Source organism: Xyrauchen texanus, chromosome 37 (genome assembly GCF_025860055.1).
Source record: "Xyrauchen texanus isolate HMW12.3.18 chromosome 37, RBS_HiC_50CHRs, whole genome shotgun sequence".
NCBI lineage: Eukaryota > Metazoa > Chordata > Actinopteri > Cypriniformes > Catostomidae > Xyrauchen > Xyrauchen texanus.
The window spans coordinates 23,384,006-23,409,427 of NC_068312.1; the positions used below are offsets into that span (position 1 = coordinate 23,384,006).

The following is a 25,422-nucleotide window of genomic DNA, read 5'->3' on the forward strand; positions in this document are numbered from 1 at the left end:
TCCCACAATTGAGTGATCCCAGAAAGACATGCCAGAGATGGCATTATTTGTCTACCAAAAAATAAATATCAAAGACCTGCATACATTGTTCTTATTTTCCACAATTAACGTGTGAAGACAAAGAGCACGTGTTTAAAAAGTCCTCATACCAGATACTGTTTTGACAATAATGTGATTTTGGAACCATGTTGTTTTGGGAAATAGTTATTAACTCCTTTACTCCTTTTTCTATATTTCTTATTTTGGGTAAACAAATTATTCCAAAGTCTTTGTTATTATAGCCTACTTGGAATTTTAGCTCAAAAAGGTTTTGCTGAAAAATCATCTTTATCAGAATAATGATAAAAGATTATGATTAGACACTTAGCCTATTAGGATTTTGAGGATTAAAATATTATTTGATATATTACCATCGAAAAATATTGAATAAAAACAGTCTACCTCAACATTAGTGAGCTCTTACATTTGTTTGAATGTTCAGTAGATTCAACCAACTGAAAGAACACCGAACGGATTATTTAAAATTCTGCATTCTCTTTGTGACGTTATATAGTGTTTGAACATTGCGTTTGCTTAAAAGGAAATATATTCTTACTGTCAGCTTTTAGTCTTATTCTCAAATGTATTTACTTATTCATTGACAATACAGATTTATTCATTTGATCTTGCCACTAGATGGCGCTCGGCCTCACAGAACAACTGTACACGCGTTCTGTGAGATTATGGTTACGCTACAGGTGTAATAATTAGGGTAGACCGAGTACGGTTGCAACACTTTTTTTCTTTTTTTCTGTACTGCACAACTGCTGACCAGAACAAACATGTCATTTTTTTTTCACATGATATTTCTTTATCTATCTACCATTCAAATGTAAATCCTCTCTTGGATTTTCTAACCATGATACAAGGCATCATCTGACATTAAAACACATGCAAAAAAAAAAAAACAACAACCAAAAAACACATGATATTTCACAAGGATAGAGGAGTAAGAAAATGAAAAGCAGACAACCTATGAACTATGTTCAGTTAGTGTGGCATTAAGATAAGCATAGCGCCTGTGGTTATTGACACGTCTCAGATCTCAGCCATCTATGAAATGCCTGCAACTGAAAGACTCCGGTGGGGCTAATAGTGATTCAAACCAGGCCAACTATAGTCATCCTTACCCTATTCTTATTTTTTTTTTTTTTTTTGGGCCAATTCATTTGGTGAAGTCTGGTGGTTTGGTGGCATAATTTGTGCAAGACAGAGTTAGAGAGAGAATTAACTGTAGTGTTGGGTGCAGTCTTTTGTGTTGGTGTATGCAGGATGTGGACAAGCCCTGAAGGCAGCTTCTCATGCTGAGGAAGCATCACCTCAAGGGCAAAGAGAGTACGAACAAAACCTTTCTGTCTGTGCATCAGAACAAAACAACATCAACTACAGAGACCATAGAGCAACATACTGTTTGTTTAATTACATTTTCATGGACATTAAAAATTGGTTTGTCATATTATACTGGCACTGACAGCCAACACCAATGACAGTCACAGTAGCTATCACTTCTATTTCTCATAGACCATATTTAGCCCTAAAAAGTGTCCTGTATAAATAAATAAATTGCTATTTTCCAACACATTTCCACGTTTTCTTATTTTATTTAATATTGCTTTTATTTTCAATTTTATAGCTTGTTGAAACATGAAAATACAATTTAAAATATATGAGTTTTTGCTCAGGTCAGCTGCCTTCTCAAAACATGCTGCCTTTTTAAACTTATATAAAGATTGTGAGTTGATGCCGGACTTTATATACAAAGCAGCATGTCCTTGGTATTTGTAAGGACCCCCTTTTCAATTACTTTTTGAAGACTGTATCCCTCACAGCCTCGTTTTCATTCCCGTCTAAAATCAAATATGGCGATTCTCTGACAAACAAACCCACTAGACTATATATAGTACGATAGCCTGCAATTTCTAATGGATTTATTCAATGACTGAATGACACAATTAGATGTAGATCTCCCATTATCAATCACTGAACTAAAAGTCTTTTCAGACAAGCATCCAAAGAAAATCCAAACTTGGGGATATCAAGCCTTCTACGCAAACACACTACCATCAAATTTGGTGACGTGATTGAGAGAGCGCAGCAACTTGCAGACGGTCCCTCAGCGTCACACTCGCTGTTCTCAACAGCTCCCATCTCACTTTTCATGAAGCCAACTCTCATTAAACCCTTAACACTCGTGGAGTCGCTACTTCGGCTTTTGCTGTGGCATACCGCACGGTTTAGTCAGTGCTTTCACGGTTACTCAATCGTTTCACGTGCACTCCTATTTACATAATTTCGCTCATCTGGACACTTTCTTCATTTATACCGCAGGCACCCAGTAGGCTTCGTCGCTTCATTGGTTTGCCTTTTAAACGTAAAGTATTTTTTAGTGAGATGCAAATTGCCTTGCGGTTGCCTTCGATGTTGCGCGTTGCTACTTCTACAGAAGTTTCTCCAATTTTGACGTAAAATTTGTATCCTGTCGCATCCTGAAAGGTCGCGTGCAGTGCGCGCGATGGATTAATTATCACATCTTCGCGTCATTCCGCAGAGTATTCGGGCAACTGGCGTATATTTTTGGCTTATTTGGAGGTGTTTCTCTCAAAGGGGGTTTTAAAATGAGCGAAATATACACCGAGGCGGACAGTCAACAAGAAAACGGGGATCACAGCAGCAAGGACTCGGACCGTCAGTTCCGCTTGAGACTGTGCGTTTTAAATGAAATATTGAACACCGAACGGGATTACGTGAGAAACTTGGCATTTCTGCAGTCGGTAAGTTTCTGTTATTTCGAACACATGAACTAGGTTCACTCATGCACCTAAATGTTGTAGTTTGAGCACCCATGTGGCTAGTTAGGGGCAGTTGAGCGCTAACTGTTACAGTCTCATTTACAGGCTCATAAAACTCTTCATTTCGAGATAACGGGTCCTGACGAAGCAGTAAAACTATCCGTGTTTTAGTCACCGTGTGCGGTCCTCAAGAAAGGGGAAGAGACATAATATGTGAAAACAGGCAGGCTATATGGGTGATATATATTTTTTTTTATAAACTGAGATGTTATCAACAACAAAAACATGCGGTTACAAAAGGGATTGATGGAGTGTAGTTGAATTTCCTTGGGGCTTTTATTTGTTGTCGCTTTGCAAGGATATGTATTGCGCGCGCGTGTGTGTGCGCAATGTTGTTTCTCCATCGGATGTTTTAAATGACTAATGCTGAAACTCGTTGGGAGGTCTCCCTTGTGCTACTTATTTGTTGTACAATTTTAGACATGACCCTGACGTGTTTGATCCAAGAACACATTCAAATCGAGAAACAAGAGTCTGTCACTTTTACTGCCTTTTACATTATTATTCAAACAAGCTACTTAAATCAGAATATATTTCCTGGTCATGTTTAATTTAATGAGCTCAGTCTCATAAAAAGTGGTTTAGGCTTATGTGAGTTGAGATTTTCAAGCGTTTAGGGAACTCCTTGGCAACTTTCAGAACACTTGTTTTTTTTTGTTTTTTTTTTGTCTTGTGATAAGTTAAAGGAATTGTTCCCCCAAAAATGAAAATTGTGAAATATCTCAGCTCACCCAAAAATGAAATATCTCTGCTCTGTTGGTCCATTCAATACAAATGAATGGTGCCCAGAACCCCATCCAGTAATTAAATTCATGTCTTCTGAAGCAATATGATAGGTGTGGGTGAGAAGAAGTTCAATATTTAATTCCTTTTTTGGATACCATAAATTCTCCTCCCTGCCCAGTAGGTGCCAAGATGCACGAAGAATGTGAATAGCAAAATAAATAAATAAATAAAAGACTGTAACATTGAAAGAAAAAAATGTTTTTCACCCACACCTATCATATTGCTTCTGAATATATGATTTTAACAACTGGAGATGTATGTATTACATTTATGTTGCTTTTATATGATTTTTGATTCTTCAGTATTCTTGCCACCATTCATTTGCATTGAATGGACCAACAGAGCCATTTTTCTAAAAATCTTCATTTGTGTTCAGCTGAAGAAAAAAAGTCATAAACATCAGACATAATATGAAGGTGAGTAAATGTAAGAATTTTAATTTTTGGGTGAACTATCCCTTTAAGGATTTCGTAATCAGTATGCAATCCCTCTCAGCACTGACACAGACTATTTGTTCTGGTGACAACCTATCTATATTATCAGTGAACCTCCATAGTATTTAAATGCACTGTTAAAGTATGGTAATAAAAAAAGTGTAGCTTGAATCTCCAGACAGGGACTTTTCATACTTGACAAGTGTTTTCTTGCTCTGATTAGCATCACATCATGACATAGCTTGCCTGGAAAATCTTGAACCTTTCATATCCCTTCACAGTTTAATGTTTTAAAATTATTCCACCAATATCAAAACCCCATTTGTCAGTTTTCTGAGCATTCTGAAATGAATTTCTCACATTCCACACCAGCGCTTTTGTCACAGTATATCTATCGCCTCTTGATCATGGGATAAATTTAACAGTGTCAAAGTAGCTTGAGTTTTTAGCGGTTTTATAAGCATGTCAATGAGGGGTTAGCAGCCTTACAGTTATTAAACCAGTTTTGTACCAATACTTCATAATCATACTGGCCTATTAAACTGTGGAGGCAAAGTGACTTTTATGAGGAAGCTGCCAACTGATGACATAGTGCAGGCTGTGGCAGTAAAATTTAAAGGGAAAGGCCACCCAAAATGAAAATTCTGTCGTCATTTACTCACCCTCATATTGTTCCAAACTGGTATAACTTCTTCCATGGAACAAAAGAAGATGTTAGGCAAAAAGTTAGGGAATGAGAGCCTCAGTCAATATTCACTCTTATTGATTGGAAAAAGATTAATTGGAAGTGAATAGTGACGGAGGCTGTTAGTCCCTTAACATTTGCCTAACATCTAATTTTGTGTTCCACAGAAGAAAGTCATGTAGGTTTGGAGCAATATGAAGATGAGTACATGATGACAGAATTTAAATTTTGGGTGAACTATCCCTTTATTTTAAATACATTGTTTCTGATAAGCCCTTTTGTTCTTCCCAAAGGGATGAGTGGAAGATGGATGAGTACTCTTGTCCTAATTATTGTTCTGTCTCTGCATATGGGAAAAATCTAAGTCCCCTCTCGTCTGCTGCAACCCATAGGGATTCATCTCCCTAGTGGTGCGTCTAATGTTATTTGATCTGGAAACATTAAGTGAAGCGCAATCAATAAAATTAGTCCTTGCAGATGCACCTGATGGCCTCTCATTGAGATGACGCTTGCCTGTGTGTTGACTGGTGAAGTGAAGCGGACGGCAATGCATTAGTTGAAAGGAGAGGATACAGCATCCTATGGCTCTTCGTATTTCATTGCTACTGTCTTTCCAATGGCCTTAGTGTGAAAAACAAGACAGTGCTAGAGATCGATATCAAAGATGTCTGCCTTTTCATCTCATGGCAGTCACTCTAGGTGGTCTACTTTATGTTCTTTTGTGAGCACACACACCATTGAAATAGTTATCTGAAACATGGCTGACTGCCTCACTCTAGGGAGATTGATAATTGCCTCATGAATTTGTTTAGATATTTAAGCAAGATACTCAGGCACCTTGTATTAGTGATAAAGGTTTCAAGGCTGTGTCTTTGTCACTCCCTGAATGGCTCTTCTTGCCGATGTTTATCTTTGGAATTCCACAAGGACTCTCAAGCAGATATTACAAAAGGTTAATGTCTATTTTCAAAGGAATAAACCAGGCTTTAATTTTATAAACCACCTGGCAGAACCCAAAATGTTCCTCAAGAGCCCCTTTTGGGTATCTTGCTCCATTTATTTAAACTTCTTTCAATATACTTTCTTTTAGATTTTAGATCAGCAAAGACAAAGTGGATTGGATGTATGTGCCAAATATAGCAAACACACACCTACTTAAATTTGTTGGTGTAGCAAGCAGGCTTTTTGTTGCACTAAATGTGTCAATCCATGCTTTGTCTGTTTTCAAGGTCATTATAATAAATACTTTACTATGATCTGTGCCATTTCTTTATGTTAAGATACAGTACTTTCTCCTGTCTCAACGTTACATGCAGAGACAACAAGTTAGCCATTCAGAGGTTGATTCCCTTGGAAAGTGTAAACAGTAGGTGCTTTTTACATGGACCCTAGTAATCTGTTTGTGATGTGGCTAGTAGCACAGTACAAATAAATAAAAAAAGTCTCATGTAAATTGGAATGAATTGGCCAAATCCGATGTTAACTTAATTCGGATTGTAAGTAGTAATCGTAGTAATGGTGGCATAACAACAATGGAATGCTGAACTCTGAGAAGACATGTGACCAATAGAAGATCAAAATGTCACACAATAGATGTTTTTTTTTTGTATTGTTGCTGGATAGTACATTAATGGTTTATTTGAAAATGTTGACTGATTTTTTTTAAATTTATTTGTGATGTAACCAGAAGCCCATGCATGGCATCATATCCTCGTTGATTGCATTGTCCGAAATTATCTCACATTCTCAAAGTCTAGTGTGGCGCAAATCAATCAATATGTTTAGAAACCCTTAACAGCCCGACAAAAAACATTGGCTCAACCAATTTTGTGAGTTTAGGGAGGGACTATGTGTTTGATCGACCAATGGAAAATGGGGCTAGTGTTTGGGCAAAGCTGTTATTAGACAGTCATTTTTTTTAACTTCCATAGTGGCACAGAAATTGTTTGTTTAAGACTGAGGATCTGTTTCCAGTTTTGGGATGGGATTCATGCCCCTTCTGATGTCTTTGTTGCCCATCCAACTGTTGTTAGTTTCTGTGCTCCAGCTGGTCTTCTGAGGACAGAATTCACCCAAATAGGATGAAAGGAATATGTGGAGGAGCAGAGAGAGGAAGTCAGCCTGGTGTGCTTCCTACTTGCAGATGATGTCTCCGTCTGAGTCCTTACAGGAGGGAAGCACAAGTGTAGATTTTCTGGGTTATAAATAGTGCATTTTATAGACCTGATCTGCACCACAGTGTCCACAACCAGCCATCCAGCTCCCTTATTATGGACTAGCATGGTACATGCCAACCGCACAACGGAAAATCCTTGTTCTTAAATAAACTGCAGCATATAGGTGTGTAGAAAGTTTGTTTAAATTGTAGCCTAAAAAAGGACTGTGAGTTATACTAGATTTGTATCTAGCAACCATTATTACTGGATATGAGAATTTTCTAAATTTGTTGTTTGGAAATTTGGAATTGCTTTCATAATTTGTCTGTTTGCAAGTTTATTTAGTGGATTGAAATAGTAAACTGACATTTGGTTAGCATAAACTGTGAAAAAAGCTCCATGAAAAACCAATCACATTTCTATTGACACCATGTATCTGCTTTGGCATATTATCTAGTAATCCAACTGGTCATTTGTGCCAGTTCTGAAATGCAGTCTGTCCGCTGACCCCCGTAGACCCTGCAGATGCTCCATATGTAGTACTGATGATCATCAACAGCATTAGCAGAGCCACTTGTACTAAAACAGTCTAGTAACTCTCACCGTGGCTGCCCTAAAATCTGCTGATTACAATCCACTGAAATGTCAGATTATCACAGTGTCTTAAAGACGTGACAAATCATGCGTTATAAGCTGTGGCACAGAGGCACAAGTCAGTACCAGGAATTTTAGGAATTTCTTTAACTTTCTTGAACTCCATTAGCTGTGTACACCATTCCTCATGACTTTTTGTTTAAATATCTGATATATACTGTCACACACACACTGGCAGCCAAAAGGCTGGAAAAATTTACAGATTTTGCTCTTTTGGAAGGAAATTGGTACTTTAATTCACCAAAGGACATTACTGATGTAAAAAACAGCACTATCACTATTTGAAAAAAAGTCATTTTTGATCAAATCAAGACATGTCCCATTTCCAGAGGCCATCACTCCAACACCTTATCCTTGAGTAATCATGCTAAGTTGGTACTAGAAAATCACTTGCCATTATATCAAACACAGTTTAAAGCTATGGTTTGTTAAATGAAGCTTAACATTGCGTCAATATTAGGTAAAAAATGGCAAAAAAGAAACCACTTTCTCTAGAAACTCATCAGTCAATCATTGTTTTGAGGAATGAAGACTATACAGTGCTTGAAATTGAAACTGAAACAAAAAACTGAAGATTTTATACAAAGGTGTACACCAGTCTTCAAATACAACTGGCTCTAACAAGGACAGAAAGAGATGTGGATGGCTAGATGTACAACTAACAAGTGGATAAGTACATCAGAGTCTCTAGTTTGAGAAATAGATGCCTCACATGTCCTCAGCTGACAGCTTCATTGAATTCTACCTGCTCAACACCAGTTTCATGTACAACAGTAAAGAGAAGACTTTATGGGAAGAATTGCAAAGAAAAAGCCACTTTTGAAACAGAAAAACAAAAAGGTTAAAGTGGGCAAAGAAACACATTGGGCAACTGATAATTGGAAAAGAGTGTTATGGATCTTAACCCCATTGAGCTTTTGTGGGATCAACTAGACTGTAAGGTGCATGAGAAGTGCCCGACAAGACAGCCACATCTATGGCAAGTGCTACAGGATGCATTGGGTGAAATGTCACCTGAGGATCTGGACAAACTGATAGCTAGAATGTCAAGCATCTGCAAAGCTGTCATTACTGCGTGTGGAGGATTTTTGATGAGAACTCTGAAGTAGTTTTTTTTTTTTTTTTCAAATTGTAATAGTACATTTTCACATTATTAATGCCCTGACTATACCTTGAATGCCACTTTGGTGAATAAAAGTACCAATTTATTTCCGTAAGAGCAAAATTTAAGGTGTGTGTGTAATATGTGTATGTATGTGTGTGTGTATATATATATATATATAACGTAACATTGGGACACTTGTTAAATATGGAATTCTGATGAGTAACTGGTTTTGTTGAGAGGGTTGAGTTTCTTCATGTTATAACCTGATATTGTATGTCTTGATTTTAAGGTGAAGGAAATACAGTTCAATGAAAAATGCTTTTTTTTACCTTGGGTTGTTTCTAATGAATCTAGTCTGTAAATGGAAAATAAATGAATAATGTGCATCAGCAGCACTTATAGACCATGTAAGGAATGGTTTAATGTAGTAGTTGATCGATATGGGGTTTTCAATGGCCGATGCTGATGCCAATCTCCAGAGAGCAGGGTAGCCGAAATATCACACAATTTAATATAGTAAATAACAAACACAAAATTGCTAAAAATAAATAATGCATTCTTATTTAGCACTATATTTACTCAATTTAACAAAAACTAAAAATTATATTGGATTTTAAATGGTAGAGAGAGCAGTTATTTTTTTTCAATTTTGGCCGTTGGATGTTTGATAAGTCTCTCTGCAGATGTTCTCAAAATGGTCATAACTACAAATTGTAGCTTGCAGCAAAATCACAGTATAATACTATTCAATGGAAAGGAGGACAGGAAGCAGGTCTTCACCACAAGGTAAGCTTTTTAATGCCGACGTAATTTATACAATTTATCATAACACACAATATGACACAAGCGCACTGGGTTAGCTTGTCGTCTCTCTCCCCTGGAGGCCCTCTCGCTGCCTTTTTATGCCGCTCTCCCCGTGCTCACTGAAATTAGAGACAGGTGTTAGACATAATTTAGCTCAGGTGTAAGCGCCTTACCGCTTTCTCTCCCGGACGGGCGCTTGACCATGCCCCGCTGCCACATACCCCCACCGCCCGACTCAGGCCGGGCGTCATCCGCCTGCCTACCACTCCCCCATTTCTGGAGAGGAAGTCGGCGACAGCCATCTGCACCCCGGTCTGTGGACCACCTTGAATTTAAAGGGCTGGAGAGCTAGATACCAACGGGTGATCCGGGCGTTAGTATCCTTCATGCGGTGAAGCCACTGCAGTGGGGCGTGATCCGAGCAGAGGGTGAAGGCCCGCCCCAGCAGGTAGTAACGGAGGGTGAGGACCGCCCACTTGATGGCCAAACACTCCTTCTCCACGGTGCTGTACTTAGTCTCCCTTAAGGAGAGCTTACGGCTAATGTACAGCACCGGGTGCTCCTCCCCCTCCACCACCTGCGAGAGTACGGCCCCCAGCCCTCTGTCTGAAGCGTCCGTCTGTAATACAAAAGGAAGAGAGAAGTCAGGTGCATGAAGAAGCGGCCCCCCACAAAGTGCGGCTTTAATCTGCATAAATGCCTGTTGACACTGCTCTGACCACTGGACCGGATCTGGAGCCCCCTTTTTAGTGAGGTCAGTCAGCGGGCTGGTGACGTCCGAATAATTAGGCACAAACCTTCTATAATAGCCAGCCAGCCCCAGGAACTGCCTCACCCCCTTTTTGGTCTTGGGTCTAGGGCAAGTCGAAATCGCAGCGGTTTTGTCAATTTGGGGACGCACCTGGCCATGACCCAAGTGGAACCCCAGATACCGTACCTTCACACGCCCAATCGCGCACTTCTTAGGATTTGCTGTGAGCCCCGCCCGCCGCAGCGATCTCAGGACGGCCCTCAGATGTTGCATGTGCCGCTGCCAGTCATTGCTATAAATGATGATATCATCTAGATAGGCAGCGGCGTATGCGGTGTGAGGTCTGAGGATCCAATCCATAAGATGCTGAAACGTGGCTGGTGCCCCAAACAAACCGAAAGGAAGCGTCACGAATTGGTGTAATCCAAACGGCGTAGTGAAGGCGGTTTTCTCACGGGACATTGGTGTCAAGGGGATCTGCCAATAACCCTTCGTTAAATCCAAGGTTGAATAAAAACGAGCAGTACCTAACCGATCGAGCAGTTCATCAACACGGGGCATTGGGTACGCGTCAAATTTAGACACCGCGTTAACTTTTCTGTAATCCACACAGAATCGAACAGACCCATCGCTCTTCGGAACAAGAACAACCTGTGGGATTCCTCTATTACGCCCATATCGAGCATCGCATCTAATTCCTCCCGAACTATTTTCTTTTTATGTTCGGGTAAGCGATAGGGGCGGCACTGTACCACCACGCCCGGTTCGGTCTTGACGTGGTGCTGTATGATGTTTGTACGGCCCGGTAGAGGGGAAAACACATCTTTAAATTCCTTTTGTAAATCGGAAACCTCTATGAGTTGACGCGGTGAGAGGTGGTCTCCACAAGTAACCGGAGTGTTGCAATTGTGGGCTTTGTTTACCTCCAGTCCGAGCTCCGCCCTCTCCGGAACCACCGTGGCAAACTTCACAGAGGCCGCCTCCTCCCTCCACAATTTCAGGAGGTTGAGGTGATATATTTGCCGCGCGCCCCCTCTATCGGTACTTTTAACCTCATAATCGAGATCCCCAACTCGTCATGTGACCACAAACGGTCCTTGCCACTTGGCGAGTAATTTAGAGCTCGACGTTGGGAGCAATACAAGTACCTTATCTCCCGGTGCAAATTCCCGTAGACGAGCACCCCTGTCATACAGCCGGCGTTGGCGTTCTTGAGCCTGGAGCAAATTCTCCTGTGTTAGTCGCCCCAGTGTGTGGAGTTTTGCTCTAAGATCAAGAACGTACTGAATTTCGTTTTTGCTATTAGAAGGTCCCTCCTCCCAAGCTTCGCGGATGACGTCGAGGACCCCGCTTGGGCGTCGCCCGTACAAACGGGGAGAACCCTGTGGAGGCTTGCGGGACCTCTCGTACTGCAAACAACAGGGGGTCTAGCCACTTATCCCAATGTCTAGCGTCATCGTGTATGAATTTACGAATCATGTTCTTGAGCGTTTTATTAAATCGTTCCACTAGGCCATCAGTCTGCGGATGGTAAACGCTGGTGCGAATCGACTTAATGCCCAAGAGCTCGTAAAGTTCGCGGAGTGTTCGTGACATAAACGTCGTGCCTTGATCGGTGAGGATTTCTTTCGGAATCCCCACCCGGGAGATTATCTAGAAGAGTGCCCCTGCAGCACTACGTGCGGAGATGTTGCTCAGAGGCACTGCTTCCGGATATCGCGTCGCGTAATCCACTAGGACTAACACGAAGCGATGCCCGCGTGCTGTCCGTTCTAATGGCCCGGCGAGGTCCATCCCAATTCTTTCAAAGGGGACCTCGATCAATGGTAGAGGGCGCAATGGCGCTTTGGGGTGGCCGGTGGGTTTACCAGCTGACATTCACGACACGCCGCACACCACCTGCGGGCGTCACCGCCAATGCCCGGCCAATAGAAACGGGCTATTAGGCGGAGAAGTGTTTTTCGTTCCCCTAGGTGACCGGCCATAGGATTATAGTGAGCCGCCTGGAAAACTATTTCCCGGCGGCTCCGTGGAATCAACAATTGGGTCACTTCCTCTTTTGTTTGAGCGTCCTGCGTCACTCTATATAGCCGATCTTTAATCATGGCAAAATACGGATATGAAATGGCGATGCCCGGCCGAAGCTGTTGACCATCAATTACTCTCACTTGGTCAAGAGCATGTTTAAGGGTTTCGTCTTGCGACTGTTCTAGAGGGAAGTCCCCCTCAGGGAATTCCCTGAGAGGAGGGGTGGCCACCTCGCCCCTTCCCTCGTCATTCAGAGCAGCCGAGGACGGCCCCGGCTCCGCCTCCCCTGCCAGAGCATCGCACACTGCACACCTCTTCATGCAGGACCCATCCGCGCAAATCCCCTCTGAAATATCTTCAAAACCCGGCCAATCAGTACCCAAGATTAGCGGATGAGTGAGGCGGGAACTAACCGCTGCCTCCACACTATGGTTTTTTCCCCTGAATTTAATCGCCAAAGTCACCATGGGATACTTGTGAACATCCCCATGCACACACCTCACCCTCACCAGTTTAGCTAAACCCAAAGCCCCGGGTTGAACCAAGCGTTGATGGATGGTGGTCTGATTGCAGCCGGTAACCAGCAAAGCTTTGTAAATACCCCCCGATCCTTACCGGAATCCGGTATGCTCCAGCCCGATTGGGGGCAGCCTGCGGGACGTCGGAGACCCGTACCACCGTCCCCACCTCCATCAGCGGACACTGATCCCGGAAGTGGTCCGGGTCTCCGCACCTCCAACAGGCCGGCCCAGGCGTTGCGGCCGCATTTGTGCTGGCGGGCACCCCCACCTGAGGAGGAGAGCGGCTGAATGACGAGAAATGGGAGGGTACATTCTCCCAAGGCCGGGGAGCTGGTCTCTGGAACCCTCCACGCCTGCGCGGGGCAGTAACGGTCCCTGGGGAGAGAACAGAAGGAGAGAACATAGGGGAGGGGGCGAGGGCAGGGGCAGACACAAGGGAAGGGGAAAGAGAGAGAGAAGAAGAGGGCTCGTCCGCCCTCGGGATCGCCGCCAAGTGGTCCTCCGCCAGCCGAACAGCTTCCTCCAGCGACGCCGGGCGATGGCACTGGACCCACCCCGCCGTCTTCCGAGGCAGCCGTTGAACAAACTGTTCCAGTACCACCTGGTCGATTACTCCCTCGACGTCGCGGTCCCCCGCGAGCAGCCACCTCCGACAGGCGTCCCGGAGTCGTTGAGCGAACGCGAACGGGCGATTGGACGTTCCTAGTTTCATGCCCAGGAAGAGCTGGCAGTTCTCTTCCGGGCTCCGACCGACCCGCTGCAGAATAGACCTCTTCAGATCGGTGTAGGCCAGGAGGTTCGTCGCCGGCAACTGCTGTGCCGCAAGTTGAGCTTCCCCGGACAGGAGGGGAATCAGGCGGGCTGCCCACTGTTTGCGGGGCCAGCCCCAGATTTCTGCTGAACGCTCGAACAAAGCGAGGAAGGCCTCAGGATCATCTGCTGCCCCCATCTTCATTTTAGAGTTAGTAACGGAGGTTTGAGCCACTGACAGCAGACTAATGCAGTTATTCGTGTAGTTATTAGAGAGACAGAGGTTGCAATAATGAGACAGAAAATCATGTGCGTCATATTATTTAATTTATTTATTAATTCATACGTTATAATTCATTCGTTAATTCGAATGAATTTATTTATTAAAATAAATAATATGACCGCATTACCACCCCGGGTGTGCATTATTTTTCTAATAATTCAACGGCCCGTCGTCAATTATTCCTTACTTATGCTACAGGGCTGTTGAATGCTTGATTCTGATTGGTTGAGAACGTTCTAAGATGTGCAATTATTTTCAGGGAACGCACGGCTTTCCCTGAAAAAAAAAATGGGGGGGGGGGGCAGCGTAGCGTGGATGTCCGGGGTCACGGTTGTGGCTGACGCGCCCTCCTGGCTGAGGAGGCTCCGGATGGCGAGCCGGTCTTGCCTGAGCCCGCATGATTTCGAAAAACCGGCGATCTTGGTCCTGCCGGAGCTCAAGCAGGGATTGCTGGTGGCCTTGATGCAGCGTCGCGAGGGACTGGAGGACTTCTGCCAGCTGGGAGGACTCTATGGGGCGACTACTTTCCATGCTTCCTTTAAAGTCCCGGGTTTCAGCACCAGTGTAATACTATTCAATGGAAAGGAGGACAGGAAGCAGGTCTTCACCACAAGGTAAGCTTTTTAATGCCGACGTAATTTATACAATTTATCATAACACACAATATGACACAAGCGCACTGGGTTAGCTTGTCGTCTCTCTCCCCTGGAGGCCCTCTCGCTGCCTTTTTATGCCGCTCTCCCCGTGCTCACTGAAATTAGAGACAGGTGTTAGACATAATTTAGCTCAGGTGTAAGCGCCCTTACCGCTTTTCTCTCCCGGACGGGCGCTTGACCATGCCCCCGCTGCCACACACAGACATTAAACTGACACTTACATAACTAAGTTTTACAGGCATTTGATTTTACAGTCTTTAGTGAATAGTAAAAAAAAAAAAAAAAAAAATATATATATATATATATATAAGGAGTCCATACCACTTGTGCACTATATCAAAAAGTCTTCTGAAGGCACACAATAGCTTTGTGCGAGAAACAGACAAAAATGTAAGTCATTATTCACTAAAAATATCATCCACCCTTGCTCTACTTGGGTCATTCGTGAGTGTTCATGAGATAGGTAGCGATGCCCAGTGAATCATTCTGACCAGTCTAACATTTGATTTTTTTTATTCTTTACTGTTTAATTGTTCAGGTGGGGAGGATTTGTGTGGTATTTGAGGTTCTTTTTCCCTCTGATTGATGTATGGTGGCTGTGATTTATTTACTTGAATTAGCTACGCTGCAATACCTGTCTCTCTCTCTCTCTCTCTCTCTCTCAATTTTTTCAATTTAAAGTACTTTATTGGCATGATTGTGTGCATACAATATTGCCAAAGCATTAATACAAAAAACAGACAATGACAAGAGGAATAATAATAATAAAATAGTAACAAATAACAATCAAAATAGAATTAAAATAAGGTGCCAGGTCATGAATAAAATAAAAGATATAATAACAATATACACTATACAATATAAAATAAGCATTTAACAGGACATTATGAACATAAGAAAATAAAAGTACTGTCTCTCTCTCTCTCTCTCGACCATCAATAGCCTTGATTGTGACCCCACAACAAGCATTACCTCTGCAGTTCTACACAATGGGTTCATACTTAAGAGGCATGTTTTGCGAAGAGAAAGGCAGCAGTAAATAAGAGCCCATACAGGGGCCATTGACCCTTTGGCCCCTTTGACAGAGAGAGCTCTGAGGTATTCCACAGTTGTCTTGAGGGAATTGCCCCTGTGGTTTGTGGTCAGTGTCTGGCCATAGTGTCATGACTCTTGAGAGGTTTTTGGTTGACTCTTCAGGGTTCTTCCAGATGTATGGGTTTTCCCATTGCTCCTAGTTGGAGAGCACCATCATGACTAGAGAAAAATATGAACGGTCAGTACGTATACAGTTTTTAATGTAAGCTCTTTAGTCTGATTAATAACAGTCCAATTTTTGCGAAGTCGTACTTTCCATCCCAAAGAATTCAATTGTATCTCTTCTTCGTTCAGCATGTATAAAGAAGTTAAAATTATTTAGCATTTATATTAGGTAAGGGAAAAAAGAGACAGCTGAGGGATACGAGATACATCGGTTGCCTGGGACAGTTGTCAGTTATGCACTTTACAAGTTTGGACCAAGAAATTCTGTAATTTGACCAATCAGAATCAAGTATTCCAGAGAGATGTGTAATAAACTGTAATATTTAATCATGTTTAGAGAATGCTTTAGATAGGATAAGTCCTGTTAGCTTAGACTAATAAATATTTGTTTGCTTGATTTAATGCCTATAAATAACACAATAAAATTAAACTAAATGCAGCATGTTTCACATTGTCCATTTACAAAGTTTTTGAATTAGAATCACAGAAATATTTGTGGTACAGAAGGGTGACTCAGAGGATCATCAAAAGTCATTGAGTAAGTCTTTCTGACTCTTTATGTCTAGTGATCTTATGTATCTATATTCTTAATTTAAGTTTTCATATAGTTTTCAATTTTTTTTTGTGGTGAGTGGGGGAGCGTCTTCTTGTCAAGCCACCAAAGCCACACTTAGGGAGGATACTTAATGAAGATATTATGCATATGTAATAATGTGGCTCAAATAAAGCAATGCTGATTACACGGGCTGATATGTCTGAAATGACATTAAATCCATTACACTAGATGGGAGGCATGACACATCAGGAAATTAGATAATACACACGCGCACACACACAAGTATACGTTTTTGGTAAATGACAATAAACTACTGTAGCCAAATAAATCCCATTATATGTCAGTACACACACCACAGGTAATTAAACCATATGTGTTTGTTTGACTGGTCAAGTAAGCAGCTTTGAATGTGATCTGATCTACATTGGTGTGTAGAGTCAGTGTGGCAACATGACTAGGGCTGGTGTCTGCTGTTGTCATATAGACCAGCTCAGGGGTCCTTTCCCCACTGAGGTGCATGATCCCTGGCTCTCATGGCGTTTTCCATACGTGCTCAAATCACAGTTACATGGAGATGAGCTCAAATGCCTTCCAGATGGCCACTTCAATCTGGACTAGGAGATCTTATCTTGACTACCACATGTCTAGGGTGACCAGATTCCTGCTTTTGAAAAACAGGACAGCCCCCTCTCAGCTAAAATGTAATTGACGTATCCTTATCTAGGCGCAGATCAATGCAAATTTTGGCACTTTTCCACTGCATGTTACGGTTCGACTCGCCTCAACTCTACTCGCTTTACTTTTCAGAGCTTGCATTTCCATTGCAGTTTAGTGCCCCTCAACGTGGGTCAGATTATTGGATGATCGTTATAGATGTCTACTGCCGTGACATCATCTTAAACACGACACAAACTGACCAAAACAATAACACGACAGCTAGCTGTTAGCTACTAGCTCATTTCAAGCTTCCAGTAGCTGGTCAAATAAAGTGAAGCTTTCAAGCAGAGTGTAGAATTAACATAACAAAACATACCATCCTCCATCGTGGATCAGTCCAGAGCACTCTCCCTCCCATTGCTCGCCGGTTTAGATGGCGTCCATTTGGTGGAACCACTTCCACTTTTCCTTGATAGTTCTGTTGTCACTTAAGTTTTTTTTAAAAAAACTGTTGGTAGGTCCAAAATTAAGATGTACGAAAAGCATTGCCTTCATGATTTTTACACTGAGTCCAGATTTATCCGGTGTCCATGCTGCGTTCATTAATGAGAACACACGATCCACAGATGCAGATGTCCCAGGCAGGCATAAATCAAACTTCACAACCTTGGCTAAGACTCCAAAGTTTATGGTATTGATCTCCACCTCACGAAAAACATCTGTCCATCTCTCAGACACGGCCGCCTTGTTCATGTTCCACTCAGTGATGCGAAGTGTGACAATGTTTTTCATGCAAGCCTACTCACCAAAGAGCATGGTTTCGTCAATCAAACTGAGAGTGGGGATTCTGGAGTAGAAGTGTTTGAGGCTGCTCTGAATGTCTTTCCACTCTGGGATGTCTCTCAGTAGGGCCCATTCAAGTTTTTCTGTGTTCTCCAATGAGCGGCTCCAATTTTGGAGGTAATCCACTGATGCTGAATAAAAGTTTCTGACGGCACAAAAGAAATCAACCTCTCGCATGTCACCAGCTTCAACCAGGGCATCCAACTGCTTTTTAACCCTCTGGGGTCTAAGGGTGTTATGGGCCCTGGAGAAGTTTTGACATGCTTTGACCTTTGCGCTTTTTTCAGTTGCTTAAAAACATAGTAATGGCTAAAGTCTGATAACACTGCATTCAGCACAAACTGGGGTACAATAATATGTGAGCAACATGTGTGTACATGTTTGTATTTTTGAGAAAATAACGTTTATGCATGGTTTTTGAAAAACAGAAATGTTAAGTAATTGAAATAAGGCCATATAACACATACTAAACATCTTTCCACAAAAAGATATTTGCAAGCACAAGCTTTGTTGATGATAATGAGGCAGCATAAACACTAGATAAATATAATCTAAACATTTATATTATTTTTATATCACATTACATATCATATTTATATCATACAGCATAAAATTTAAATATAACTAAAACTTGCCTATTAGGAGTCATATTTCAATATTCTGAATCCTGGCTGGCAAGTCTGGAAACAGCCCCACTAGTAAAATATGTGCATGTTTATATAAAATAGTAAGTCAACTAATTGAAAATGCAAGTAAAACTAATTGTCTTACTCATCCGAAATTCTATTATTGGCTGGATCAAATCACTCTACAAAATGCAAAAGTTAATCGGAGTCCTGCTCTTCTTCTGAGGAAAATTTTAACTCTTCGTCCCTGTCCAGGATCTTCCTCACCTGTGTATTGTGCTGTCTTCGAAACCCACAGAAAAGTGAATGACCATGATGTTTTTAAGGCACAGTCCGGGGCGTTTACCATTTGCATTGATCACCTCAGCACATTTCCGTATGAATAGCGCCCTCTGCAGATTACAGATTACATTGCAGGAGAATATTTGTTTTAAATTTGAATTGTTTGATTTAAAAGTGTTAAGCTTTCTTTAGACATTTGTTTCATGTTTGTGTGATAAGTATTTGCGGAGTTTCAGTTCATTTTTGTGACGTGTTTCAGAAATATGCTCGTGAACACAGAGATTGCTGAAAGCTCACCCTTTTTAGTTTCTGTTTTTTACAAAAATGGTTTTGTTGTTATTGTGAGTGTACACAAATAAAAGTAGACCCTTTATAGTCAATAATGATGTCTTTCACGTATGCCCCAAAATGATGGAGTATATTATGTTGTTTCCGCTGTAATGACAAAAAAAATCCAGCAGGACGCACCGGCCTGGCCTGCAAGAATGTGCAGGTCATGAATGTGCAAAGCTATGGCCGTGCACAACAGAATGATAAGCAAAAAGTCCTTGACTTGCGTGCACCTTGTCAGATTTGGAACTTTGCTTCACAAACAAATCGCTAACACTTGGTTTGGCACACTATGTTACACACTAAAGGAAAGGAAAGGTAAAATACCAAAGAGCACAATAGGGCCTCTTTAAATATGGGACTGTCCCGGGAAAACTGGACATATGGCCACCCTTCACATGTCTCACCAGACAGTTGTAGCAGTACTGTCCAACAGTCAGTCAGCAGCAGTGTTGGATTTTCTGTATGCTTCCTCCAGCTAATTAATGATGGGGTGGTGTTATAGACGCTTGGGTTTTATTCTTGCGAAAGAGGCTGATCTCAGTAGTGTACACAAATTACCTCAAGCAGGAAGCATACGGAATCTAAGCTGTCCAAAACAGCTGAATTGCCAAAGCAGTTAATGTGAAAAGTGTTTTCCGTTTTTTATGTTGTGTTTATATGTTTTATGTTTGGAATCAATCAAATTGTTAATAACAAAAAGAAGGCTTTTTATTCCATGCTAGGCATAATTATTGGTGCTTGCGAAGGCGAACATTACCATTGGTATGTCTCAATAAGCTTCCTTGTTCAGTAGTCAGTGCAATTTCCAGGGAGTTGGCCATTTCTGGGGCTTACCAGTTTGCAAAATATTCCTGTGCACTAAAACATTCATTCCAAATGTGGGATAAAAATCAGGGAGCTTCATTGCACACCATGTTAATATAGCAATATTGTTGATTAATTGTTGGACCTATTATGCAAAATTCACTTGAACTCCCATTTCGTTTGAACATAAATGTGTGTTGGCAGTGTGTGTGTACACAACCACCCTATATTGATAAAAATCCACCCAGTTCTTTTTTTTAAAATCCCCATTAATCATAAGCACTGTCTCAGAACAAGCCGTTTGCAGATTCTGTACAAAGTGATGTCACTTTGTACAGGCCCTGCCCATGAATGTTGACGGACACTGCCATTAATAAGTGAATATTATGCAACATGTTCTACATGTTTGTTTGTGTGTGTTGTTTCGTCATAGCGAACGTTGTAACAGTATTTGTGTGTGTGTGTTTTTGTTGCTCATCCATCGTTGCAAAACTGCTGAAGAAACTCTACAACAAATAAATACATTTGAAACTTCCTGGTTCATTCTCAAAGTTGTTACTTCTGACAGAGTTTCATCAGTGTTTGACTCAGTTCCAAACATATAGGGCTGAACACCACTATTTTCAGTCAGTCATATTGCTTATGATGTCTAGTTATCCAAAGCAGAGATGTCAAAACTCCGCCCTATTCTGGATATGGGGTGGGGAGCACAAGTTAATTTGTATTTAAAGACACACACAAAAACAGCTAGTTTTTATTCCCAACCAAAAATTTTATTTTTCAACATGGTATAATAAATGAGTTGTAGGGTATTTTGAGCTGAAACTTTGCAGACACATTCTGGGGTCACCATAGATTTAAATTACATCTTGTGAAAAGGGGCATAATAGGTGCCCTTTAAGCTAAAATCGGTCTGTTTTTACTGAAATTTAAAACACTGCCCCCAGTGGCAAAAGCTTTAAGTGTTGTTGGGTGCATGTGTCTCTGCTTTCTTGTTGCGCTATGGCCCATTTCCACCCATGAGCAGCTCAAAAAGCCATGAACTTTGAAGCCCCTCGTAGCGGAAGTGCGGGATGGGAGACCAAACTCAAAGAGGACTTTGTTGCAGCAGGAACTGTTGGAGGGGTGGTGGAGAGGGGTTATGGTGAATCAGAGGGGTGAGTTTGGGTGCCCTCTTTCAGACCTCATCCTCCTGCTACTGAGCTCTTTGTCTCATTAGCTGGGACGTGGCCACAAAGAGAGGATTTTTCCTCTCTCTACCCCCTTCCCTCTTGGTTTATTTATTCGATTTCACGCCATACTGGCCAAAATGGCCTCTTCCTTGCACTCAAAACTACTTCATACCCTTTTGCAATGAGGCAGATTCTCACAGGGCATCATGAAAGGGTCTTTTGGTAGGGCCTGGGTGTGTTTTTAGCTGGGTATTCAGAGGAAGCGTGAGCATCGGATTCATTCAGTTTTGCTGTTGCTCATGTTGTGGGAACCAGTGCGGGTTGTAAAGATTCCCCTCACTTGCACTGGAGAAAGAAGACAAACCTCAGGGGGTTTTCTGTGACCCTTTGCTATTCATTGAATTCTGAAGTACCAGCAAGTAAACCGCACTGTTTGTTTAAAGTGAGAAAACCAACTTTGGGCAGGATGCTGTCATTCCTAACATGTGTTGAGACATTTAAGTGAAGGAAGGATAGTTTAAAGTTTGAGGATGTCCTGGAAGAAGAGAGCGTGAAGATCCTATATTCCCATTATTTTTGCAAATCTGTTTAGTGATGCTAGAGCTACAGAAATTACACAGCATCAGCTAATGACCCTACATAGTGAGTTATTGAATAGTTATATAACTGATGAATCATGCAAATTTCATTGTATTTTTGTCAAACTGACCTAGTTTTCCAGAATACATAGTTCCTTGAATTGTTCTGTATTTTACATTTACCTTCATTGTTGCTCCAGTAGAGTTCCTGCTGAATGAAAATGACTTTGAAACATTTTATTACTGTTGGAAAACCTCTGTGTCTGCATAAATCTCTTTTGGCTACTTTCATTTTGAATGCAGTGTAAAAGCATTAAGAGTGGAAGTTTCATTTAGTTTGACACCATGTGTGTATTTTGGTCCATACTGAGATATGAATTCATCAGAAATAATGTTTCAAACATCCAAGGAATGCTATATTTAGATGATTCATGATTGTAAATGTGAGTAAATATGAAATATTCCTGTTTGATGTGTCAGTATACTGTAATCACTCCCTGAAGGTGAGAGAACATTGACTTAATACCTTATCTTAGCGCATTGGTAGTAGTGTTACGAATAACTTTCACTACTGTGCTGTCTTTTTAGTGTAAACTAGGCTCACTTGATCATAGAAAACCCTTCACTGCTTTTAAATGATTTCATAAATTGCTTCCCTTATAAAAAAAAAAATGCTTAATGAAATATTTCAACCCTTCAGTCTAAACGAAGGACACCTTTTAGAAAAGTTCATATTTTTGTGTAAGTAGCCCTAATTTAATGAATTTCCTGAATTAATTTTTTTTATCCTGTCCCAGTAACTTTTTTTTTGTTAGGTTGTTGTTTAGTAAGACCACCTTGTATACTTTCAGTTTTATTTGGTCAGAACTTAAACTTACACATGTTGTTCCATGCATTGCCTAATAAAACAGCACAGCACTGTTTTCTGAGTGTATCTCACTTCTGTTTCTCCATCCAGTTGGCAGGGATCACATGCCACTAAGTAAAAGGCTTAGAAGTGTGCCTAAATGTTTTTGTTTCTGCTTTTTTTTTTTGGTTGTCATTTGTAGCTTCCTTCATGGTGTTAAGCAATTTAGGCTGTCCCAGACAACTGTTTCTGACTGAATTAATTGGAATCTCAATTGATCTTGTGACTGAGCATTGTCATGCATTACAGTTTACATGCACTTAATCTGTATGCTTGGAATTGAACAGCTAACAAAACTTTGTAATTTGTCCTCAAGTTTTAGTCAATGGTATTTTGTGCTCACTTCTTTTTAAGAAATTGATGAGTTTACCCTAGTTTCACAATCAAAGGCTTATAATTTCAGGGTTTTTGCAATATGCTCTTGTCCCGTATTTCAGCCAAGCGGCACTGTATTTGCCCTGTGCGACAGACTTCACGTGTTTTCTTTGGTGGATGTGGTTAAAAGAAGATCTCAGTGAAATTTAATAAGAATATTGTAGTAACAAAATAGCTCAGTGTCTTGAGTACACTTTGTGTCTCTGTCAAATCAATTTGTTCGCAATTTGCCTACAGTTGTTTTTGGCATTGCTCTCAGAACAGAAACTGGAAGTTATAAGTTACCATAACTTATTTACAACATGATATGGAAAAAAGTGAGAAAAGTTCCAAGTTTTGCAAGCTACAAGATGGTGTGAGGGACTTTTTCAAAATGGTTCCATTGTATTGAATGTGCCCTACGTGACCACCAATGTGTAAACCAATGTGTAAACACCAGGGGTGTTTATATATATATATATATATATATATATATATATATATATATATATATATATATATATATATATATATATATATATATATATATATATATATATAAATAAAGTGTTATGGGTAAATTACCTGACATTATGTTGTATTATATTCCAAAAAATTTGGTGCTTATTGTCCACAATATTGCCTTTTGCCTTTTGTGGCCTGGTGCTGCTAGGTCAACCAGAACAGTGCTAGACTTGACGTCTGCTTGTGGCAGAAGTGGTGGCAGCAGGCTCTTGACCCTCAGTCCTGTTGGGAGAGGTTGAAGTCCATTGCAGCATATGGCCAGTCTGGTTTGGTCCACCTCACTGTCTGACCATCTTTGCTCGACTGTGTCACATCAAAGAAAAGGGCATGTTGCCCATGTCTGACCTTCTGTCACTCTGCAATTCAGTGTGGCTGGTGGGTTAGATCTCCAGCGTTGTGAGATGGGGAAGAATATTTTTCTAATTTGTGTTTAGCGACTATGAATAATTAGGGGTGTGCACAACTAAATATCTTTGAAATTGACTGAAGGGTAGTTGACTTATCCATTTTGAGGAAACCCTGGTTTCAGGTTCACCTGCTCACAGTCAAATGCATTTCTTAGGGGACGTTTACGTAAGACACAGTCTTTCATTATGAAACAGCTAGGAGCACAACAGAATTTAACAGAACACGGTCTCGAGATGCGTTTTTAAAAGTTGGACTATTTTTAATTTGACTAGTTGCTTTAAATACACAGTGTTCATGGTGGGATTCTAAAAAAAAGCAGGGATTAGATGTCTGCAAGTATATGGCTGTAGCTGTTATGCTATAAAGAGAATGAGTTTAAAGACTCAACTTAGAGATTTATGTGTTGCAAAATTTCTAAAGTACAGGATGTGATCACCACAATAAAAATAAACTAACAGAAATAAGATTTATTAAGGGATTTTCTAAGAATGCCTCTATGTACACATTTGTCAGACGGATGTGTATAAATGGTTTTGGAGCATCTTACTTTGGTTTCATCGTGTCATATACACAGCGTTTTGAGGTCAGTGTGAGAAGTTAAACATAGTTTAAAACTTAGAAAAACACATCTCGAGATCACTTGGAATTGCGCTTCGTCCAGCTGTAAATATATTAGTGTGGCAGGGCGGAGGGTGGCGGGCGGGGTCTGGTTGTAATTATACATGTCCGTAAACTATCTCTCTCTCATCGCACCACCATCTGCCATCGGCCTTTATCCCTCTCGGAGGCTTACTTAGCCTGATAAGGGACCGGGTGTGTATAATCACAACCCGGCCCTGCCCTCCTCCCTGCCTCAATTAGTTAGGAAAAATGTTGATGAATTAAGCAATTCTTCTAAGGCAACCATCGTGACCCATCTCTACTTGTGTGAATTCACAATTTGAAGCCACATATCCTTTGAAAATATGTTTTTGGGGATTTTAAGTTTTAAGTCGGTCAGAACGGGACCTATACCGTCCTTACACCAAGAATTGTTAAAACACACTATTCCCTGAATGTTACAAGTCTTCAAGCTCTCTTTCCTCTCAGTGAGTGGAATGAATTTGCAAAGCTAAGACCCAGTCATCTTATACATTTATCAGAACCCAGATTCGCCATTCTGCCTCAACTTGTTTCTCTGTTGTAGCAGTGCACTTCCATGCATGTGGCCTAATTCTGTGAACTGACTGGCGCAGACCACATGAAGCCTTTTAACACCACGCTGTTTCCTGCTCTGAGACATGTCCTTCCTCTTTTTGTTTTCTGTAAAGTGAACTCAACTTTATTTCCTCACATGTTTCACCTCATTTCATCAATTGCTCTGATTTTTGGGGGTGTTCATTCTTAAAAAAAGATTACATTTGTGAGGAAGATTCCCAACCAGTAAAAGGTGAAAAAAGATATCTTTCCTAAAAATCCAAAACAGTGTAGCACTGTATTGCTGTTTATTATCCTGTGATCTGTCTATAAATTTGCAAAGTTTGCAGTGAAATACTAACTTACTGCTTACTGAATAATGAAAAGCACAAACTATACAGTATATAGCATAAAACATTTTTTATATACTGTAGGAAAAA

At 41.0% G+C, this 25,422-nt stretch overlaps 1 protein-coding gene across 1 annotated transcript in view; it reads left to right on the forward strand.

The window, feature by feature from the left end:
• Positions 1–2,215: 2,215 nt before the first annotated feature.
• The window catches only part of LOC127630896 (phosphatidylinositol 3,4,5-trisphosphate-dependent Rac exchanger 1 protein-like), a 94,857-nt gene continuing 71,650 nt past the window's right edge, over positions 2,216–25,422 (forward strand). The window contains exon 1 of the mRNA XM_052108746.1: positions 2,216–2,810. Within this exon, the coding sequence (XP_051964706.1) occupies positions 2,655–2,810 (156 nt within the window). The 5' untranslated portion in view covers positions 2,216–2,654. The remainder of the gene's footprint in view (positions 2,811–25,422) is intronic.